General features: G+C 43.6%; 1 protein-coding gene across 1 annotated transcript in view; it reads left to right on the forward strand.

Annotated features, from left to right (window-relative positions):
- The window catches only part of ADORA1 (adenosine A1 receptor), a 160,360-nt gene extending 156,952 nt beyond the window's left edge, over positions 1–3,408 (forward strand). The window contains exon 3 of the mRNA XM_056558223.1: positions 1,398–3,408. Coding sequence (XP_056414198.1) covers positions 1,398–2,049 — 652 coding nt within the window. The 3' untranslated portion in view covers positions 2,050–3,408. The remainder of the gene's footprint in view (positions 1–1,397) is intronic.
- The last annotated feature ends 14,915 nt before the right edge of the window (positions 3,409–18,323 follow it).

An 18,323-nucleotide genomic window follows, 5' to 3' on the forward strand; every position in this document is an offset into this window, starting at 1 on the left:
TGTAGAAACCTTAGTAAATATGTCGGGGACACCCACCTTTTGTCAGGGGGACATGCCCCTTTCCTGGATTGCCACGCCCCTTTTCCTGGCTTTTCTCTAGCCTCATACATGACTAGCCCCAATTAAATTGATTCAATGAGATAGCAAATCTTGAGGAGTTTCCAATGAGGAGAAGAGAGACTTCTGGGTATAAAACGGCACGTACAGACGTACATTTACCTCCTGTGTATGACCGTGAGCATCGGAGCGGTGCTCGCGTCATACACGGTAGGTTCCGACAGTAATGGCCGACATCCGCAACCCGCCGGGGACCCTCAGATGCCGTGATCTGTACAGATCATGGAATCTGCGGCAATGGGCATGATAAAATAGATTATCGGATCGCCCGCAGCGCTGCCGAGGCGATCCGATCATAGTTAGTACGGTTGAAAAAAGACATAGGTCCATCAAGTTCAACCAGGGAATTGAAGGGTGGGGTGTGGCGCGATATTGGGGAAGGGATGGGATTTTATATTTCTTCATAAGCATTAATGTTATTCATCTGTAATTGTGTAATTGTCGACGGAGGTCCCCTCATCTGCCTCCGTCCATCTCCCGGCGTCTCCTGCTCTGGTCTGAGATTGAGCAGACCAGAGCAGGAGATAGCAGATAATACTGATCAGTGCTATGTCCTATGCGTAGCACTGAACAGTATCAGCAATACAAAAAATTGTGGTTTTCATTTAAATTTCCTCCCTAAAATTTTTTTGGGGGGGGGGGTTTGCCGTACATTTTATAGTGATATGAAAGGCTTCATTACAAAGTACAATTGGTCACACAAAAAACAAGCCCTTATATGGGTCTGTAAATGGAAATATAAAAGAGTTATGGATTTTAGAAGGCGAGGAGGAAAAAACGAAAATGCACAAATAAAATTGGCCTGGTCCCTAAGGTGAAAATGGGCTTGGTCCTTAAGGGGTTGAACACTTCAGAGTCAAGTTAACTTAGTGCTATAGGCCAGCTTATTCAAATAAAATGGCTACACAGACAACTGTGGAGAAGACAAGCCATTTTTTAATATAAAGATAAGGCCTTTCAAAAAGATCAGCATTTTGCTTAATTTTAACAATATTTATTTAAAAGACGACACCAATCTATCTGCCTTTTTATGTATCACGACACCAATCTATCTGCCTTTTAATGTATCACGACACGAATCTATCTGCCTTTTTATGTATCACACTATATATGGGAAACAGTTTTTAGACTAAAATGTTCATATACATCCTCTGTGTTGGCACATTGTTAATTATCATTCAATTATCATCATTAATTATCTTCCTAATTAATGATTTTTGTTTTTTAGATACATTTTCTCGTGCTGCTCATTTAATCTTTTCGTTTGTTTTGTCTTTCAGTTACAGAAGTGTTGTAACAGCTAGAAGAGCAGTGATTGCCATCACAGGATGTTGGATTCTCTCCTTCATTGTTGGTCTGGTTCCCATGTTTGGATGGAACAATATAAACTATTTAAGAAAACAAAGTAACTCCAGCTATGGTGAAATCATCATAACTTGTCAATTTGAAACCGTGATCAGTATGGAATATATGGTGTACTTCAATTTCTTTGTCTGGGTCCTTCCTCCGCTCTTCCTCATGTTAATAATTTATTTGGAAGTATTCAATTTAATTCAGAGACAACTTAATAAAAAGGTATCTTCCAGTTCTAAAGATCCTCAGAAATACTATGGAAAAGAACTAAAAATTGCAAAGTCATTAGCTTTAATCCTCCTATTATTTGCTTTAAGCTGGCTACCTTTACATACTCTGAATTGCATCACGTTGTTCTGTCAGACATGCAACACGCCAATGATCATCACTTATATCGCCATCTTCTTGACCCATGGAAATTCAGCCATGAACCCCATTGTGTACGCGTTCCGCATTGAAAAATTCCAGTCTACATTTTTGTACATTTGGAAGAAATATTTTTGCTGCAAAAGCGGAAGGGAACTTAAAAGAGCAAATACTACAAACATTGAGAGGTCATGTTCAAAAAATGTACTCTAAAATAAGCTTTTTGTTTTGTATACATATTATTCCAAATAAACAAATAATCACTTTGTCCCAACGTCCAGTTTAACAATAAATGACAGTTTATTGAAATCTGTAAATTGATGTTGATTTAAACTGCAATAATCAATCTGTGTAAATTTTGTAATTATGACGCAAAATATGTGAATATATACATATTCTAATTTTCTGACTATTTATACATATTAGGTAATGGCTAATTTATTAAAAGGGAAACAATAAATGTATTCACACAAAATAACAAGCAAAATCCAATTTATTCAATCATGTCTGTTTAACATTGGTTGTTGATGGGGAAAAAGTGACAGTTCACCGTTTTTAATTTTTTTATTTTTTATAATATACAATCCTAAAATAAATGAGGGATTTAAACAGGCTAGCATATTAAAACAATATAATAGCCTATAAAATAAGGTAGCGATTCACATTTCCACTGTTACAGATGTTTGCCTGCAATAGAGTACACTACATATGTTATGCCGGAATGTAAAATTAGGACACTATTCAGAAGAGTTCACTAATGTCTCTGATAGTAGAGCTGTGTCAAACTCCAAGCTTCCTGCACCATTCATATGTGTTAAGAAAATTATTGACCATTTATTGTCTGGCATCATGTAAGCAGAAATAGAGACATTTTTGTTTATGGTTTCTCAGATGCTCTGTTCAGCACAACCAGTTTACACCTCCCAACCACCCCAATTCAAGCAGCACTGTCCTGGAATCATGGTCCTACCCCGCTGTCCTGGGTGTTTTGCTGAATATACTGCACTGCCCCTATGGCTGGAGTTCCACTGAGTTTTTTTTTTTGCAAAAACGCCGTAAAAAACGACAATTTTCCCGCACGGTGTTTTTTCAGCGAAAAAACGCAGCGTCCAGATTTTAGCTGCAAGTCAATAGTAAACTGCTGAATTCCAGATTCACTTGGCGTTTTTCAGTTTGGCGTTTTTTTAATCGTTTTGGTGTTTTTCAGCAATTTTGGGCTCAGAGGCTGGATTTTCAAAATGCCCGACAAAACCTAGTTTGGCGTTTTTTGCCCTGAAAGTGGTGTTTTCCTTCCACAGAAGTCTATGGGAGAGCAAAAATGGCAAGAAAAGCGCCATGTTTTTAAATTTTGCGTTTTTGCAGGCGGTTTTTATTCTTTTTTGATGGAGTGATGGAGATAACTTTATTAAAATTTCGTAGGGTACCATTAAAAAGAAATAATTAAAAAAAGATACAGTAGAGATAGAAAAAATTGCATCTAACGAAATTTATCTTTTTTATTACGAAATGTTTATTAATTTTTAAACGGGGATCAATTTATGTGGGTGGGTAAAGCACTAAAAATGTAGTGGACAATAATAAAAATGTAGTGTGTGTGTTTTTTTCATTTTTTCCCCAACATTTTTTAGGTAGTACTACTATTCCCAGCATATAACACACTGTTCCATGATGGGAGTAGGAGTACCTGTACTAATTGACAGATCGCCCGTTGCGATCCTCCTGTATAATTTATAGATGCGGCCAGCCGCTCTTCTATGGTCCCCTGCACTGCCGTATATATACACCAATAATATTTCCTGCAGAGAGCTGGGATTGGCCAGATGGTTCCAGCCAATCAAAGCTCTCTGTGGGAAATATGAATAGGTGTATATATACGTCAGTGCATGGGACCAAAGAAGAGCAGCCGCCCGCATCTATAAATTACACAGGAGGATCACAGCGGATGTCAGTGGTGATACCCGCTGTGATGTGTTCTTAACTACAAGTACTACTATTCCTAACATGGAGCACACTCTGCTCAATGCTGGGAGCTGTAGTACCTGCATTAATAGACAGATCGCATCATGTGTCAGAAATTACACTCGCTGCGATCTGTCTATTAATGCAGGTACTACAGCTCCCAGCATGGAGCAGAGTGTGCTCCATGTTGGGAGTAGTACTTGCAGTTAAGGAAAGATCACAGCGGGTATCACTACTGACATCCACTGCGATCGTCCTGTCTATAGCAGAGATGGAGCGGCTGTATACATCGCTCGCATCTCTGCACTATACTCCGGCCACTCACTCATTCATATTTTCCTCAGAGCGATGATTGGCTGCAAGTTACCATCCGGCCAATCAAAGCTCTGGGCGGAAAATAAGAATGATGTTCTATTCATATCACTGGCCGGAGTATAGTGCAGAGATGTGAGTGCTCTATAGAGTCACATCTCTGCTATATTATGGACGATCGCATCGGGTGTCAGGACCGATACCCGGGGCGATATGTCTATTAGTACAGGTACTACTACTCCCATCGTGGAACAGTGTGTTCCATGCTGGGAGTAGTAGTACTACATAAAAAATGTAAAAAAATAAAAAGTTAAACACACACACACGCTTTATAAAAAAATGTATTAATATTTTGTTATAAAAAATAATTTTTACATCCATACTGAATCTTTTTTTTTTTTTTTGTACCCAACTATTTTTCTTCAAAAAAACGCCAAAGGGGCCAAAAAAGTCAAATTCCGAACAAAGAAAAGCCATCACCGATTTCTTAATGATCCAAGCAGATAGGAGTACTCCCCTGTGTAACTTCAATGTGAACCAGTAGCAGCTCATACGTGACACCTGCCGTTTGCTGAGGCCCTTTGAGGAAGCCACATTATTTGTAAGTCGCCTGGATTACGGCATGAACAACGTAATTCCACTCCTACATTTTCTACAACAAATGATTGAAACGATGGCTGGTCACGGCAATGGAGACGTTGCGCCTACATCTCAAGGCTACATGAGCCCTGTGGGGGCTAAACTGGAGGAGGAGGATGAGGGGCAGAGTGGAGCACAGTTTAGGTTGGATGAGATGGCCGGTGTTTCTAGTCATCGGAAAGGAGAGGAGGAGCAAGAGCAGCCAGAGGAGCTGGAGGGTTATGAGGAAGGCGAGACAGAGGACCTAGACACATCGTGGCAGTATGCAGTGGAGATGGAGGCAGGTAGTCCCTCCGAGTCACTGGCGCAAATGGCACGATGCATGCTCAGTTGCTTGCGTAGTGACCACCGAATTGTCAAAATTCATCAGTAGGATGACTTCTGGCTCTCCACCTTATTGGACCCTCGCTACCGTTCCAGAATGGGGGCCTTTTTTTTACACCCACTGAGAGGGAGGACAAACTGACCTACTACAGAGAGATCCTACGTAGTCAGTTGGCCTATGCCTATCGGTGACATGGTCCATCCACTCGCAGGTCTGACTCGGGGGGCCATCTTCGCTCACCTTCCACTGCCATGGCTGCTGGGGAGGGGAGGGGTGGCAGGAGCAGTACCAGCTCCATCAGCAGCAGCCTGAGTCTACAGTCGCTGATGAGTAGCTTTCTTCACCCGCATAGTGAAGCAACTCATCAGCAGCAGGTAGGCATGGATACCTTGACATGGCCATGCCAACAAACATTGAAGATCCGCTGGAATTCTGGGCAGCAAAACTTGATTTATGGCCACAACTAGCAGAGTTTGCCCTGGAAAAGCTGTCCTGCCCGGCCAGTAGTGTGCCATCAGAGCGGGTGTTTAGTGCGGCCGGGGCCATAGTCACCCCAAGGCGAACTTGTCTGTCCATGAAAAATGTGGAGAGACTGACCTTTGTGAAGATGAATCAGGGATGGATCAGACAGGATTTCCAGCCACCAATGCCAGATGTCTCAGAGTAGATTGACCATGCTGCTACACCAACACTTCACAATTATGGCTATGAATCCCTCTTGGGTTATCAATTAGGGTTATGAAACCCTCTTGGGTACTGCGAATGCCTGCTCCTGACTCATCCTGTGTCTTTCAGGAACTACTTGCCTCACTGATGCTTCTGGCCTTGTGCCTTTTATTTTTGGAAATCTGGCAGTAGCTAGATACATGCTTAATATGAATTTCAACATTGATCTTTAAATGTAAGGGGTTATGAAACCCTCTTGGGTACTGTGAATGCCTGCTCCTGACTCATCCTGTGTCTTTCAGGAACTATTTGCCTCACTGATGCTTCCGGCCTTGGATGGTTAGCAGTAGCTTAATACATGCTTAGTGTACTGCTGATGACTGCTCCTGTGTGTTTCAGGAATTACTTGGCTTACTGATGCTTCTGGGCTTGGGCCTTAAATTTTTGGATGGTAGCACTACCTAACATGCATCTTCAATAGAGATTTTAAAGTTCACCTTTTAATTGTGTACTCATGCTGCATCCTGCTCCACTCTGTCAGCCCGTTGGTCATGTGACAGTGTACGACTCTGCCTCCACATCCTCCACTGTGTCCTAAGCCTCCACTGCCCGGACACGTCTCAGTGGCCCTTCAGCGTATCATGTGTGCAGGGCACGGCGGTGTTACACTGTTCTTCACATGGATTGCCTTGGCAAAAAGTCTTGGAAACAATGGCAGGTCAGGCCAATGGAGACGTTGCACTTACATCTCTCGGCCACATGAGCCCTGTGGGGGCTTGTTATATTTGGACCCACACGCCGGGGTCTGGGACACTCAAACTTTGATTTAACCCCTTAAGGACTGAGACCTTTTTCACCTTAAGGACTCGGTCATTTTGTGCAATTCTGACCACTGTCACTTTAAACATTAATAACTCTGGAATGCTTTTAGTTATCATTCTGATTCCGAGATTGTTTTTTCGTGACATATTCTACTTTAACTTAGTGGTAAAATTTTGTGGTAACTTGCATCCTTTCTTGGTGAAAAATCCCAAAACGTTATGAAAAATTTGAAAATTTTGCATTTTTCTAACTTTGAAGCTCTCTGCTTGTAAGGAAAATGGATATTCCAAATAATTTTTTTTTATTCACATATACAATATGTCTACTTTATGTTTGCATCATAAAATTGATGAGTTTTTACTTTTGGAAGACACCAGAGGGCTTCAAAGTTCAGCAGCAATTTTCCAATTTTTCACAAAATTTTCAAACTCGCTTTTTTTCTGGGACCAGTTCAGGTTTGAAGTGGATTTGAAGGGTCTTCATATTAGAAATACCCCATAAATTACCCCATTATAAAAACTGCACCCCCCTAAGTATTCAAAATGACATTCAGTCAGCGTTTTAACCCTTTAGGTGTTTCACAGGAATAGCAGCAAAGTGAAGGAGAAAATTCACAATCTTCATTTTTTACACTCGCATGTTCTTGTAGACCCAATTTTTGAATGTTTGCAAGGGGTAAAAATTAGAAAATTTTTACTTTTATTTGAAACCCAATTTTTCTCAAGTAAGCACATACCTCATATGTCTATGTAAAGTGTTCGGCGGGCGCAGTAGAGGGCTCAGAAGGGAAGGAGCGACAAATGGTTTTTGGGGGCATGTCACCTTTAGGAAGCCCCTATGGTGCCAGAACAGCTAAAAAAAAACACATGGCATACCATTTTGGAAATTAGACCCCTCGGGGAACATAACAAGGGGTAAAGTGAACCTTAATACCCCACAGGTGATTCACGACTTTTGCATATGTAAAAAAAAAAGTTTTTTTTCCCTAAAATGCTTGGTTTCCCAAAAGTTTTACATTTTTAAAAAGGGTAATAGCAGAAAATACCCCCCAAAATTTGAAGCCCAATTTCTCCCGATTCAGAAACACCCCATATGGGGGTGAAAAGTGCTCTGCTGGCGCACTACAGGTCTCAGAAGAGAAGGAGTCACATTTGGCTTTTTTGAAGGAAATTTTGCTCTGGGGGCATGCCGCATTTAGGAAGCCCCTATGGTGCCAGGACAGCAAAAAAAAAAACACATGGCATACCATTTTGGAAACTAGACCCCTTGGGGAATGTAACAAGGGGTAAAGTGAACCTTAATACCCCACAGGGGTTTCACAACTTTTGCATATGTAAAAAATAAATAAAAAATTACCTAAAATGCTTGGTTTCCCAAAAAATTAACATTTTTACAAAGGGTTAATGCAGAAAATACCCCCCAAAATTTGAAGCCCAATTTCTCCCGATTCAGAAAACACCCCATATGGGGATGAAAAGTGCTCTGCTGGCGCACTACAGGTCTCAGAAGAGAAGGAGTCACATTTGGCTTTTTTGAAGGAAATTTTGCTCTGGGGGCATGCCGCATTTAGGAAGCCCCTATGGTGCCAGGACAGCAAAAAAAAAAACACATGGCATACCATTTTGGAAACTAGACCCCTTGGGGAATGTAACAAGGGGTAAAGTGAACCTTAATACCCCACAGGGGTTTCACAACTTTTGCATATGTAAAAAATAAATAAAAAATTACCTAAAATGCTTGGTTTCCCAAAAAATTAACATTTTTACAAAGGGTTAAAGCAGAAAATACCCCCCAAAATTTGAAGCCCAATTTCTCCCGATTCAGAAAACACCCCATATGGGGATGAAAAGTGCTCTGCTGGCGCACTACAGGTCTCAGAAGAGAAGGAGTCATATTTGGCTTTTTGAAAGCAAATTTTGCTCTGGGGGCATGCCGCATTTAGGAAGCCCCTATGGTGCCAGAACAGCAAAAAAACAACAACACATGGCATACTATTTTGGAAACTAGACCCCTCGGAGAACGTAACAAGGGGTTAAGTGAACCTTGAAATACGTCAGGGCTCCAAAGTGAGAGCGCCATGCGCATTTGAGGCCTAAATTAGGGATTGCATAGGGGTGGACATAGGGGTATTCTACCCCAGTGATTCCCAAACAGGGGGCCTCCGGCTGTTGTAAAACTCCCAGCATGCCTGGACAGTCAGTGGCTGTCTGGTAATACTGGGAGTAGTTGTTTTGCAACAGCTGGAGGCTCTGTTTTGGAAACCGTGGCGTACCAGACGTTTTTCATTTTTATTGGGGAGGGGGGCTGTGTAGGGGTATGTGTATAAGTAGTGTTTTTTACTTTTTATTTTATTGTGTGTTAGTGTAGTGTTTTTAGGGTACAGTCGCACGGGCGGGGGTTCACAGTAGTTTCTCGCTGGCAGTTTGAGCTGCGGCAGAAAATTTGCCGCAGCTCAAACTTGCAGCCGGATACTTACTGTAAACCTCCGCCCATGTGAGTCTACCCTGTATGTTCACATTGGGGGGGGAAATACCTCCAGCTGTTGCAAAACTATAACTCCCAGCATGTACGGTCTATCAGTGCATGCTGGGAGTTGTAGTTTTGCAACAGCTGGAGGCACACTGGTTGTGAAACACCGAGTTTGGTAACAAACTCAGTGTTTTGCAACCAGTGTGCCTTCAGCTGTTGCAAAAGCTACAACCCCCAGCATGTACGGACAGAGGAAGGGCATGCTGGGTCTTGTAGTTATGCAACAGCTGGAGGCATACTACTTTGGCTGGGGATGCTGGGGATTGTAGTTATGCAACAGCTGGAGACACACTGGTTTGCTACTTAACTCAGTGTGCCTTCAGCTGTTGCAAAACTACAAATCTCAGCAGTCACCGACAGCCAACGGGCATGCTGGGAGTTGTAGTTATGCAACCAGCAGATGCACCACTACAACTCCCAGCATGCACTTTAGCTGTTTGTGCAAGCTGGATCTTGTAGTTATACAACAGCTGAAGGTACACTTTTCCATAGAAAAAAATGTGCCTACAGCTGTTGCAAAACTATAAGTCCCAGCATGCCCATAAGGGCATGCTGGGAGTTGTGGAGGTCTGCCTCCTGCTGTTGCATAACTACAGCTCCCAGCATGCCTTTTTTGCATGCTGGGAGCTGTTGCTAAGCAACAGCAGGAGGCTGTCACTCACCACCAACGATCCACGCTGCGTCAGGTCAGTCCCTCGTCATCGCCGCCGCTCCTGGGGCCCCGATCCCAACATTGACGCCGGGGATCGGGGTCTCCAGCTCCCGGGGTGCACGTCCCACACCCGCTCACGTCCTCCGGAAGAGGGGGAGCGGGTTGCGGGAGTGACACCCGCAGCAGGCACCCTGATTGGTCGGCCGGTACGCCCTGGGTCCTTAACAAGTTAAAATCAGTCTCTGGAGCATGTTCTCTCCGGGTCTGATTACTGTCGATCACGGGGACGGAGCGTTGTGACGTCACGGCTCCGCCCCGTGTGATGTCACGCTCTGCCCCCTCAATGCAAACCTATGGGATGTCACGGGCATGTCTGGGCATGCTGGAAGTTTGCTGGGAGTTTTGCACCAATTGGAGGCTTGCTGTTTTGGAAGACATTGCATTATGGGCGCGCTCCCCTGCGGAGAGCGCTAAAAATGTCCTAACCTATTTTTTGTGTATTTATTTTTTTCTTCTCCTTTCAGATCTGTGTATGCAGAGGATTACGGCAGATTCGATGGATTACAACGGATTAACTGGATTTTTTTTATTTTACTACATTGGTTATCGAGGGCTGTGGGGAGTGTTTTTTAAAATGTATAAATTTTTCCAATGTGTTGTTTTTTTTTTTTATTGAATTTTCAGCCGTAGTAGTGTAAGCCTGTCTTATTGAAAGAATCCATAACTAAGCCAGGGCTTAGCGTTAGTCCCAAAAACAGCTAGCGTGAACCCCCAATTATTACCCCAATACCTCCTGCCACAGGGGTGCGGGGAAGAGCCGGTACCAACAGGGCTGTGGCGCTCCTGGGCCTAGGCGGTAACAATCTGGCGTTATTTAGGCTGTGGAGGGCAAGTATCAATGGTCCTCACCCACCCTGGTAACGTCAGGATGTTGCTATATGGTTGGTATTGTGCTGAGAATGAAAATACGGGGAACCCTATGCGTTTTTTTTATTTTATAATAATTAAATAAATTATTTAAAAAAACATAGGTTTCCCGTATTTTCATTCTCAGCACAATAACAACGAAGCATCAACAGCCTGAGCAAATTTTGCTCGGGGGGCATGTCGCATTTAGGAAGCCCCTATGGTGCCAGAACAGCAAAAAAAAAACACATGGCATACCATTTTGGAAACTAGACCCCTTGAGGAATGTAATAAGGAATAAAGTGAGCCTTATTACCCCACAGGTGTTTCACGACTTTTGCATATGTAAAAAAAATTTTTTTTATGGCATACCATTTTGGAAACTAGACCCCTTGAGGAACGTAACAAGGGGTACAGTGAGCATTTGCCCCCCACTGGTGTCTGACAGATCTTTGGAACAGTGGGCTGTACAAGTTTTAATTTTCACGGACCACTGTTCCAAAGATCCGTCAGACACCTGTGGGGGGTAAATTCTCACTGCACCCCTCATTACATTCCGTGAGGGGTGTCGTTTCCGAAATGGGGTCACATGTAGGGTTTTGTTTTTTTTGTGTTTGTCAAAACCGCTGTAACAATCAGCCACCCCTGTGCAAATCACCTCAAATGTACATGGTGCGCTCTCCCTTCTGGGCCTTGTTGTGCGCCCCCAGAGCACTTTGCGCTCACATATGGGGTATCTCTGTAGTCGGGAGAAATTGCGTTACAAATTTTGGGGGGCTTTTTTCCCTTTTACCTCTTGTGAAAATGTAAAGTATAGGGCAACATCAGCATGTTAGTGTAAAAAATGTAAATTTTTTACACTAACATTCTGGTGTAGACCCCAACATTTCCTTTTCATGAAGGGTTAAAGAAGAAAATGCCCCCCAAACCTTGTAACGCAATTTCTCCCGAGTACGGCGATACCCCATATGTGACCCTAAACTGTTGCCCTGAAATACGACAGGGCTCCAAAGTGAGAGCGCCATGTGCATTTGAGGCCTAAATTAGGGATTTGCATAGGGGTGGACATAGGGGTATTCTACGCCAGTGATTCCCAAACAGGGTGCCTCCAGCTGTTGCAAAACTCCCAGCATGCGTGGACAGTCAACGGCTGTCCGGCAATACTGGGAGTTGTTGTTTTTCAACAGCTGGAGGCTCTGCTTTGGAAACAGTGGTGTACCGGACGTTCTTATTGGGGGAGGGGGGCTGTGTAGGGGTATGTGTATATGTAGTGTTTTTAACTTTTTATTTTATTTTGTGGAAGTGTAGTGTTTTTAGTGTACAGTCACATGGGCGGGGGATTACAGCGAGTTTCCCAGCGCAAAATTTGCTGCATCTCAAGATGCGAGAAACCCACTGTAAAAGCCTCTCCCATGTGAATGTACCCTGTACATTCACGGGGGGGGGGGGGGGGGGGGGGGGGGTGCACCAGCTGTTGCAAAACCACAACTCCCAGCATGCATGGTCTGTTAGTGCATGCTGGGAGTTATAGTTTTGCAACAGCTTGAGGCACACAGGTTAGGAAACACTGAGTTAGAAACAATGTTTCCCAACCAGTGTGTCTCCAGTTGTTGCAAAACTACAACTCCCAGCATGCCCAGACAGCTGAAGGGCATGCTGGGAGTTGTAGTTCGGCAACATCTGAAGGGCCAGATGTTGCTGAACTAAAACTCCCAGCATGCCTGGACAGTCAGTGCATGCTGGGAGTTGTAGTTTTGCAACAGCTGGAAGAGCACAGATTGGAGACCATTATACAATGGTCTCCAAACTGGGGCCCTCCAGATGTTGCAAAACTACAACTACCAGCATGCCCAGACAGCCAAAGGCTGTCTAGGCATGCTGGGAGTTGTAGTTTTCAGACTTCTAGAAGCAGCAGTGAAGATCTTCACTGCTGCCTCTGAGGACTACATACTCACCTGCCGGTCCTGTCGCTGCTCGTCCACGTGGCCGGTCCTGCCGCTGCTCCAGGTAAGTCCGCCGGTCCCCACGTGTTCCCCCCCTATGCCGCAGGTCCCCGCGAGCCCCCGCAGCCATCGTCCCCCGTTCTGCCCGACTTCCAGGGGCGGGCAGTGCGGGGGATCTGAACTTTCACCCCAGATCACTGTGATTGGTCCACAGGGACCAATCACAGTGATCGCTGACCAGGATCATCAATGGATGGTCCTGGGGGGTGAAGCAGAAGTTGTCCCCTGCTGGAAACAGCGGGACTTCTGCCAGTTAACCCGTGCGATGCTGCGCATCGCCGGGTTAACTGAATGTCATTTATAAACGTCGGGATGCGTGAACGCACTGCACAACCCGGCGTTTATATATGCCATTCTGCGGGAAGGGGTTAAAAACTATTGCCAGGAATGAATTGAAGGCTAGCAATGTTCTTTAAGTTCTTTGTGTTCGGAATTTTTTTATTTTTATATTTTTTTTTTAAAGTTAATTATATTTTATTGTAACATTAACCCCTTAACCCCTTAAGGACTCAGCCCAAATATACCTTAAGGACCCGGCCATGTTTTGAACATCTGACCACTGTCACTTCAAGCATTAATAACTCTGGGATGCTTTTACCTTTCATTCTGATTCTGAGATTGTTTTTTCGTGACATATTCTACTTTATGTTAGTGGTAAAATTTGTTGATACTTGTATCATTTCTTGGTGAAAAATTCCAAAATTTGATGAAAAAATTGAACATTTTGCATTTTTTTTTAAACTTTGAAGCTCTCTGCTTATAAGGAAAATGGATATTCCAAATAAATTATACATTGATTCACATACACAATATGTCCACTTTATGTTTGCATCATAAAGTTGACATGTTTTTACTTTTGGAAGACATCAGAGGGCTTCAAATTTCAGCAGCAATTTTCCAATTTTTCACAAAATTTTCAAAATCGGAATTTTTCAGGGATCAGTTCAGTTTTGAAGTGGATTTGAAAGGCCTTCATATTAGAAATACCCCACAGATGACCCAATTATAATAACTGAACCCCTCAATGTATCCAAAATGACATTCAGTGAGTGTGTTAACCCTTTAGGTGTTTCACAGGAACAGCAGCAAAGTGAAGGAGAAAATTCAAAATCTTCATTTTTTACACTCGCATGTTCTTGTAGACCCAGTTTTTGAATTTTCACAAGTGGTAATAAGAGAAAAAGTCTCCCAAAATGTGTAACCCAATTTCTCCCGAGTAAGGAAATACCTCATATGTGTATGTCAAGTGTTCGGCGGGCACAGTAGAGGGCTCAGAAGGGAAGGAGCAACAATGGGATTTTGGAGAGTGAATTTTTCTGAAATGGTTTTTGGGGGGCATGTCACATTTAGAAAGCCCCTATGGTGCCAGAACAGCAGAAAACCCCACATGGCATACCATTTTGGAAACTACACCCCTCAAGGCACGTAACAAGGGGTCCAGTTAGCCTTAACACCCCACAGGTGTTTGACAACTTTTCGTTAAAATCGGATGTGTAAATGGAAAAAAAAAATTTCACTAAAGTGCAGTTTTTTCCCCAAATTTACCATTTTTACAAAGGGTAATGGGAGAAAATGCCCCCACCAAGTTTGTAACCCCATCTCTTCTGAGTATACCCCAAATACCCCATGTTAGGACGTAAAATGCTCTGCTGCCGAACTACAATGCTCAGAAGAGAAGGAGTCACATTTGGCTTTTTGAAAGCAACTTTTACTGAAATGGTTTTTTGGGGGCATGTCGCATTTAGGAAGCCCCTGTGGTGCCAGAACAGCAAAAAATACCCACATGGCATACTATTTTGGAAACTACACCCCTTAAGGAACGTAACAAGGGGTACAGTGAGCCTTAACTATCCACAAGTGTTTGACGACTTTTTGCTAAAGTTGGATGTGTGAATGAAAAAAAAATAATTTTTACAAAAATGCAGTTTTTTCCCTAAATTTTACATTTTTACAAGGGGTAATAGGAGAAAATGACCCCAAAATCTGTAACCCCATTTCTTCTGAGTATGGAAATACCCCATGTGTGGACGTCAAGTGCTCTGCTGGCGAACTACAATGCTCAGAAGAGGAGAAGCGCCATTGAGCTTTTGGAAAGAGAATTCGTTTGGAATGGAAGTCAGTGGCCATAAAGCCCCCCCGTGGTGCAAGAACAGTGGACCCCCCCACATGTGACACCATTTTGGAAACTACACCCCTCACAGAATTTAATAAGGGGTGCAGTGAGTATTTACACCCCACTGCCGTTTGACAGATCTTTGGAACAGTGGGCTGTGCAAATGAAAAATTTAATTTTTCATTTTCACGGACCACTGTTCCAAAAATCTGTCAGACACCTGTGGGGCGTAAATTCTCACTGTACCCCTTATTACATTACATGAGGGGTGTAGTTTCCAAAATGGGGTCACATGTGGTGGGGGTCCATTGTTCTGGCACTATGGGGGCTTTGTAAACACATGTGGCCTTCAATTCCGGACAAATTTTCTCTTCAAAATCCCAATGGCGCTCCTTCTGTTCTGAGCAATGTAGTGCACCAGCAGAGCATTTTACATCCACATATGGGGTATGTTCTTACTCAGAAGAGATGGGGTTACAAATTTTGGGGGGCTTTTTCCTATTTTCCCTTGTGAAAATGAAAAATTTTGTGCAAAAAATTTTTTTGTTTCATTTTCCCATCCAACTTTAATGAAAATTCGTCAAAAACCTGTGGGGTGTTAAGGCTCACTATACCCCTTGTCACGTTCCGTGAGGGGTGTAGTTTCCAAAATGGGGTCACATGTGGGTATATATTTTTTTGCGTTTATGTCAGAACCACTGTAAAATCAGCCACCCCTGTGCAAATCACCAATTTAGGCCTCAAATGTACATGGCACGCTCTCACTCCTGAGCCTTGTTATGCATCCGCAGAGCATTTTACGCCCACATCTGGGGTATTTCCATACTCAAGAGAAGTTGCGTTACAAATTTTGGGGGTCTTTTTTACCTTTTACCGCTTGTGAAAATCAAAAGTATGGGGCAACACCAGCATGTTAGTGTAAAATTCCCTTTTCAAAAGGGGAAAAAGACCCCCAAAATTTGTAGTGCAATTTCTCCCGAGTACGGAAATACCCCATATGTGGCCCTAAACTGTTTCCTTGAAATACGACAGGGCTCTGAAGTGAGAGAGCGCCATGCGCATTTGAGGACTAAATTAGGGATTGCATAGGGGTGGACATAGGGATATTCTACGCTAGTAATTGCCAAACAGGGTGCCTCCAGCTTTTGCTAAACTCCCAGCATGCCTGGACAGTCAGTGGCTTTCCAGAAATGCTGGGAGTTGTTGTTTTCACTGCCATACAATACGTTTTTAATTTTTATTGGGGGGGGGGGGGGGCAGTGTAAGGGGTGCATATGTTGTGTTTTGCCCTTTATTATGTGTTAGTGTAGTGTTTTTAGGGTACATTCACACTGGCTTGTTACAGTGAGTTTCCCGCTAGGAGTTTGCGCTGCGGCGAAAAATTTGCCGCAGCCCAAACTTGAAGCAGGAAATTTACTGTAAACCTGTCCGTGTTTCAAAACTACAACTCCCAGCATGTATTGACAGACCGTGCATGCTGGGAGTTGTACTTTTGCAACAGCTGGAGGCACACTGGCTGGAAAACCTTCAGTTAGGTTCTGTTATCTAACTCAGCATTTTCCAACCAGTGTGCCTCCAGCTGTTGCAAAACTACAACTCCCAGCATGTACTGATCACCGAAGGGCATGCTGAGAGATGTAGTTATGCAACAGATGGAGGTACCCAACTACAACTCCCAGCATGCCGAGACAGCTGTTTGCTGTCTGGGCATGCTGGGATTTGCAGTTTTGCAACATCTGGAGGGCTACAGATTATAGACCGCTGCACAGTGATCTCCAAACTGTGGACCTCCAGATGTTGCAAAACTACAAATCCCAGCATGCCCAGACAGCAAACAGCTGTTTGGGCATGCTAGGAGTTGTAGTTTTGCAAGATCTGGAGGGATATAGTTTAGAGACCACTGTATAGTGGGCTCAAACTGCAGCCCTCCAGCTGTTGCAAAACTACATATTCCAGCATGCCCAAACAGCTGTCTGGGCATGCTGGGAGTTGTAGTTTTGCAACATCTGGAGGGCTAGAGTTTAGAGACCACAGTCTCAGACTGTAGCCCTCCAGATCAATTTACCGGCTTCCGTAGGATCCAGGGAGCCGTCCTCTTCTGACGCACTTCATACCGCCCGCCGATCATCGTCGCTGCTGCCTCCGGATCGGTAAGTGGATGTCGGCGCCCAGTCCCCTTCGTTTCCCCGCTCTGCCCTGCCTATTGTGGGTGGGCAGGACGGGGAAAATGAAAGTTAATCCCCCCGCCCCCAATCTGCTATTGGTCGTCGCTTCTGACGATCAATAGCAGACCAATAGCAGGGATAGGAGGGGTGGCACCCCTGCCACCTCTCTCCTATCCCTTCAGGGGGATCGTAGGTGTCTTAGACAACTGCGATCCCCCTTATATTCCGGGTCACCATAGACCCATATGACCTGGAATTGGGGCAAATCGCAAGTGTGAATTCACTTGCGATTTGTGCCGGTCGCCGACATGGGAGGGTCTGATGACCCCCCTGGGCATTTGCTCTGGGTGCCTGCTGATAGATATCAGCAGTCACCCCGGTCCGGTCCCCACCGGCGTGCGGCGGGGACCGAAATTCCCACAGGCGTATGGATACGCCCTGGGTCCTTAAGTACCAGGACGTCAAGGCATATCCATACGCCCTAGTTCCTTAAGTGGTTAACGACTGAGCCCTTTTCGCAATTCTGACCACTGTCACTTTATGCATTAACCCCTTCATGACCCAGCCCATTTTCACCTTCAGGACCTGGGCATTTTTTGAAAATCTGACCACTGTCACTTTAAACATTAATAACTCTGTAATGCTTTTAGTTATCATTTTGATTCCGAGATTGTTTTTTCGTGACATATTCTACTTTATGTTATTGGTAAAATTTCACTGATATTTGCACCCTTTCTTGGTAAAAAAATCTAAAAATTTCATGAAAATGTTGAAAATTTTGCATTTTTCTAACTTTGAAAGTCTCTGCTTGAAAGGAAAATGGATATTCCAAATAAATTACATATTGATTCACATATAAAATATGTCTACTTTATGTTTGCATCAAAAAATTGACAAGTTTTTACTTTTGAAAGACATCAGAGGCTTCAAAGTTCCGCAGCAATTTTCCAATTTTTTTCAAGATTTTCAAAATCGTACTTTTTCAGGGCCCAGTTCAGGTTGGAAGTGGATTTTAAGGGTCTTCATATTAGCAATACCCCATAAATGACCCCATTATAAAAACTGCACCCCCCAAAGTATTCAAAATGACATTCAGTAAGTGTTTTAACACTTTAGGTGTTTCACAGGAATAGCAGCAAAGTGAAGGAGAAAATTCTAAATCTTCATTTTTTGCACTCGCATGTTCTTGTAGACCCAATTTTTTTATTTTTACAAGGGGTAAAAGGAGAGAAATCACCCTAAAATTTGTAACCCAATTTCTCTCGAGTAAGGAAATACCTCATATGTGTATGTCAAGTGTTCGGCGGGCACAGTAGAGGGCTCAGAAGGGAAGGAGCGACAATGGGATTTTGGAGATTGAGTTTTTCTGAAAGGGTTTTTGGGGGGGCATGTCCCA

Source organism: Hyla sarda, chromosome 2 (assembly GCF_029499605.1).
Source record: "Hyla sarda isolate aHylSar1 chromosome 2, aHylSar1.hap1, whole genome shotgun sequence".
Taxonomy (NCBI): domain Eukaryota; kingdom Metazoa; phylum Chordata; class Amphibia; order Anura; family Hylidae; genus Hyla; species Hyla sarda.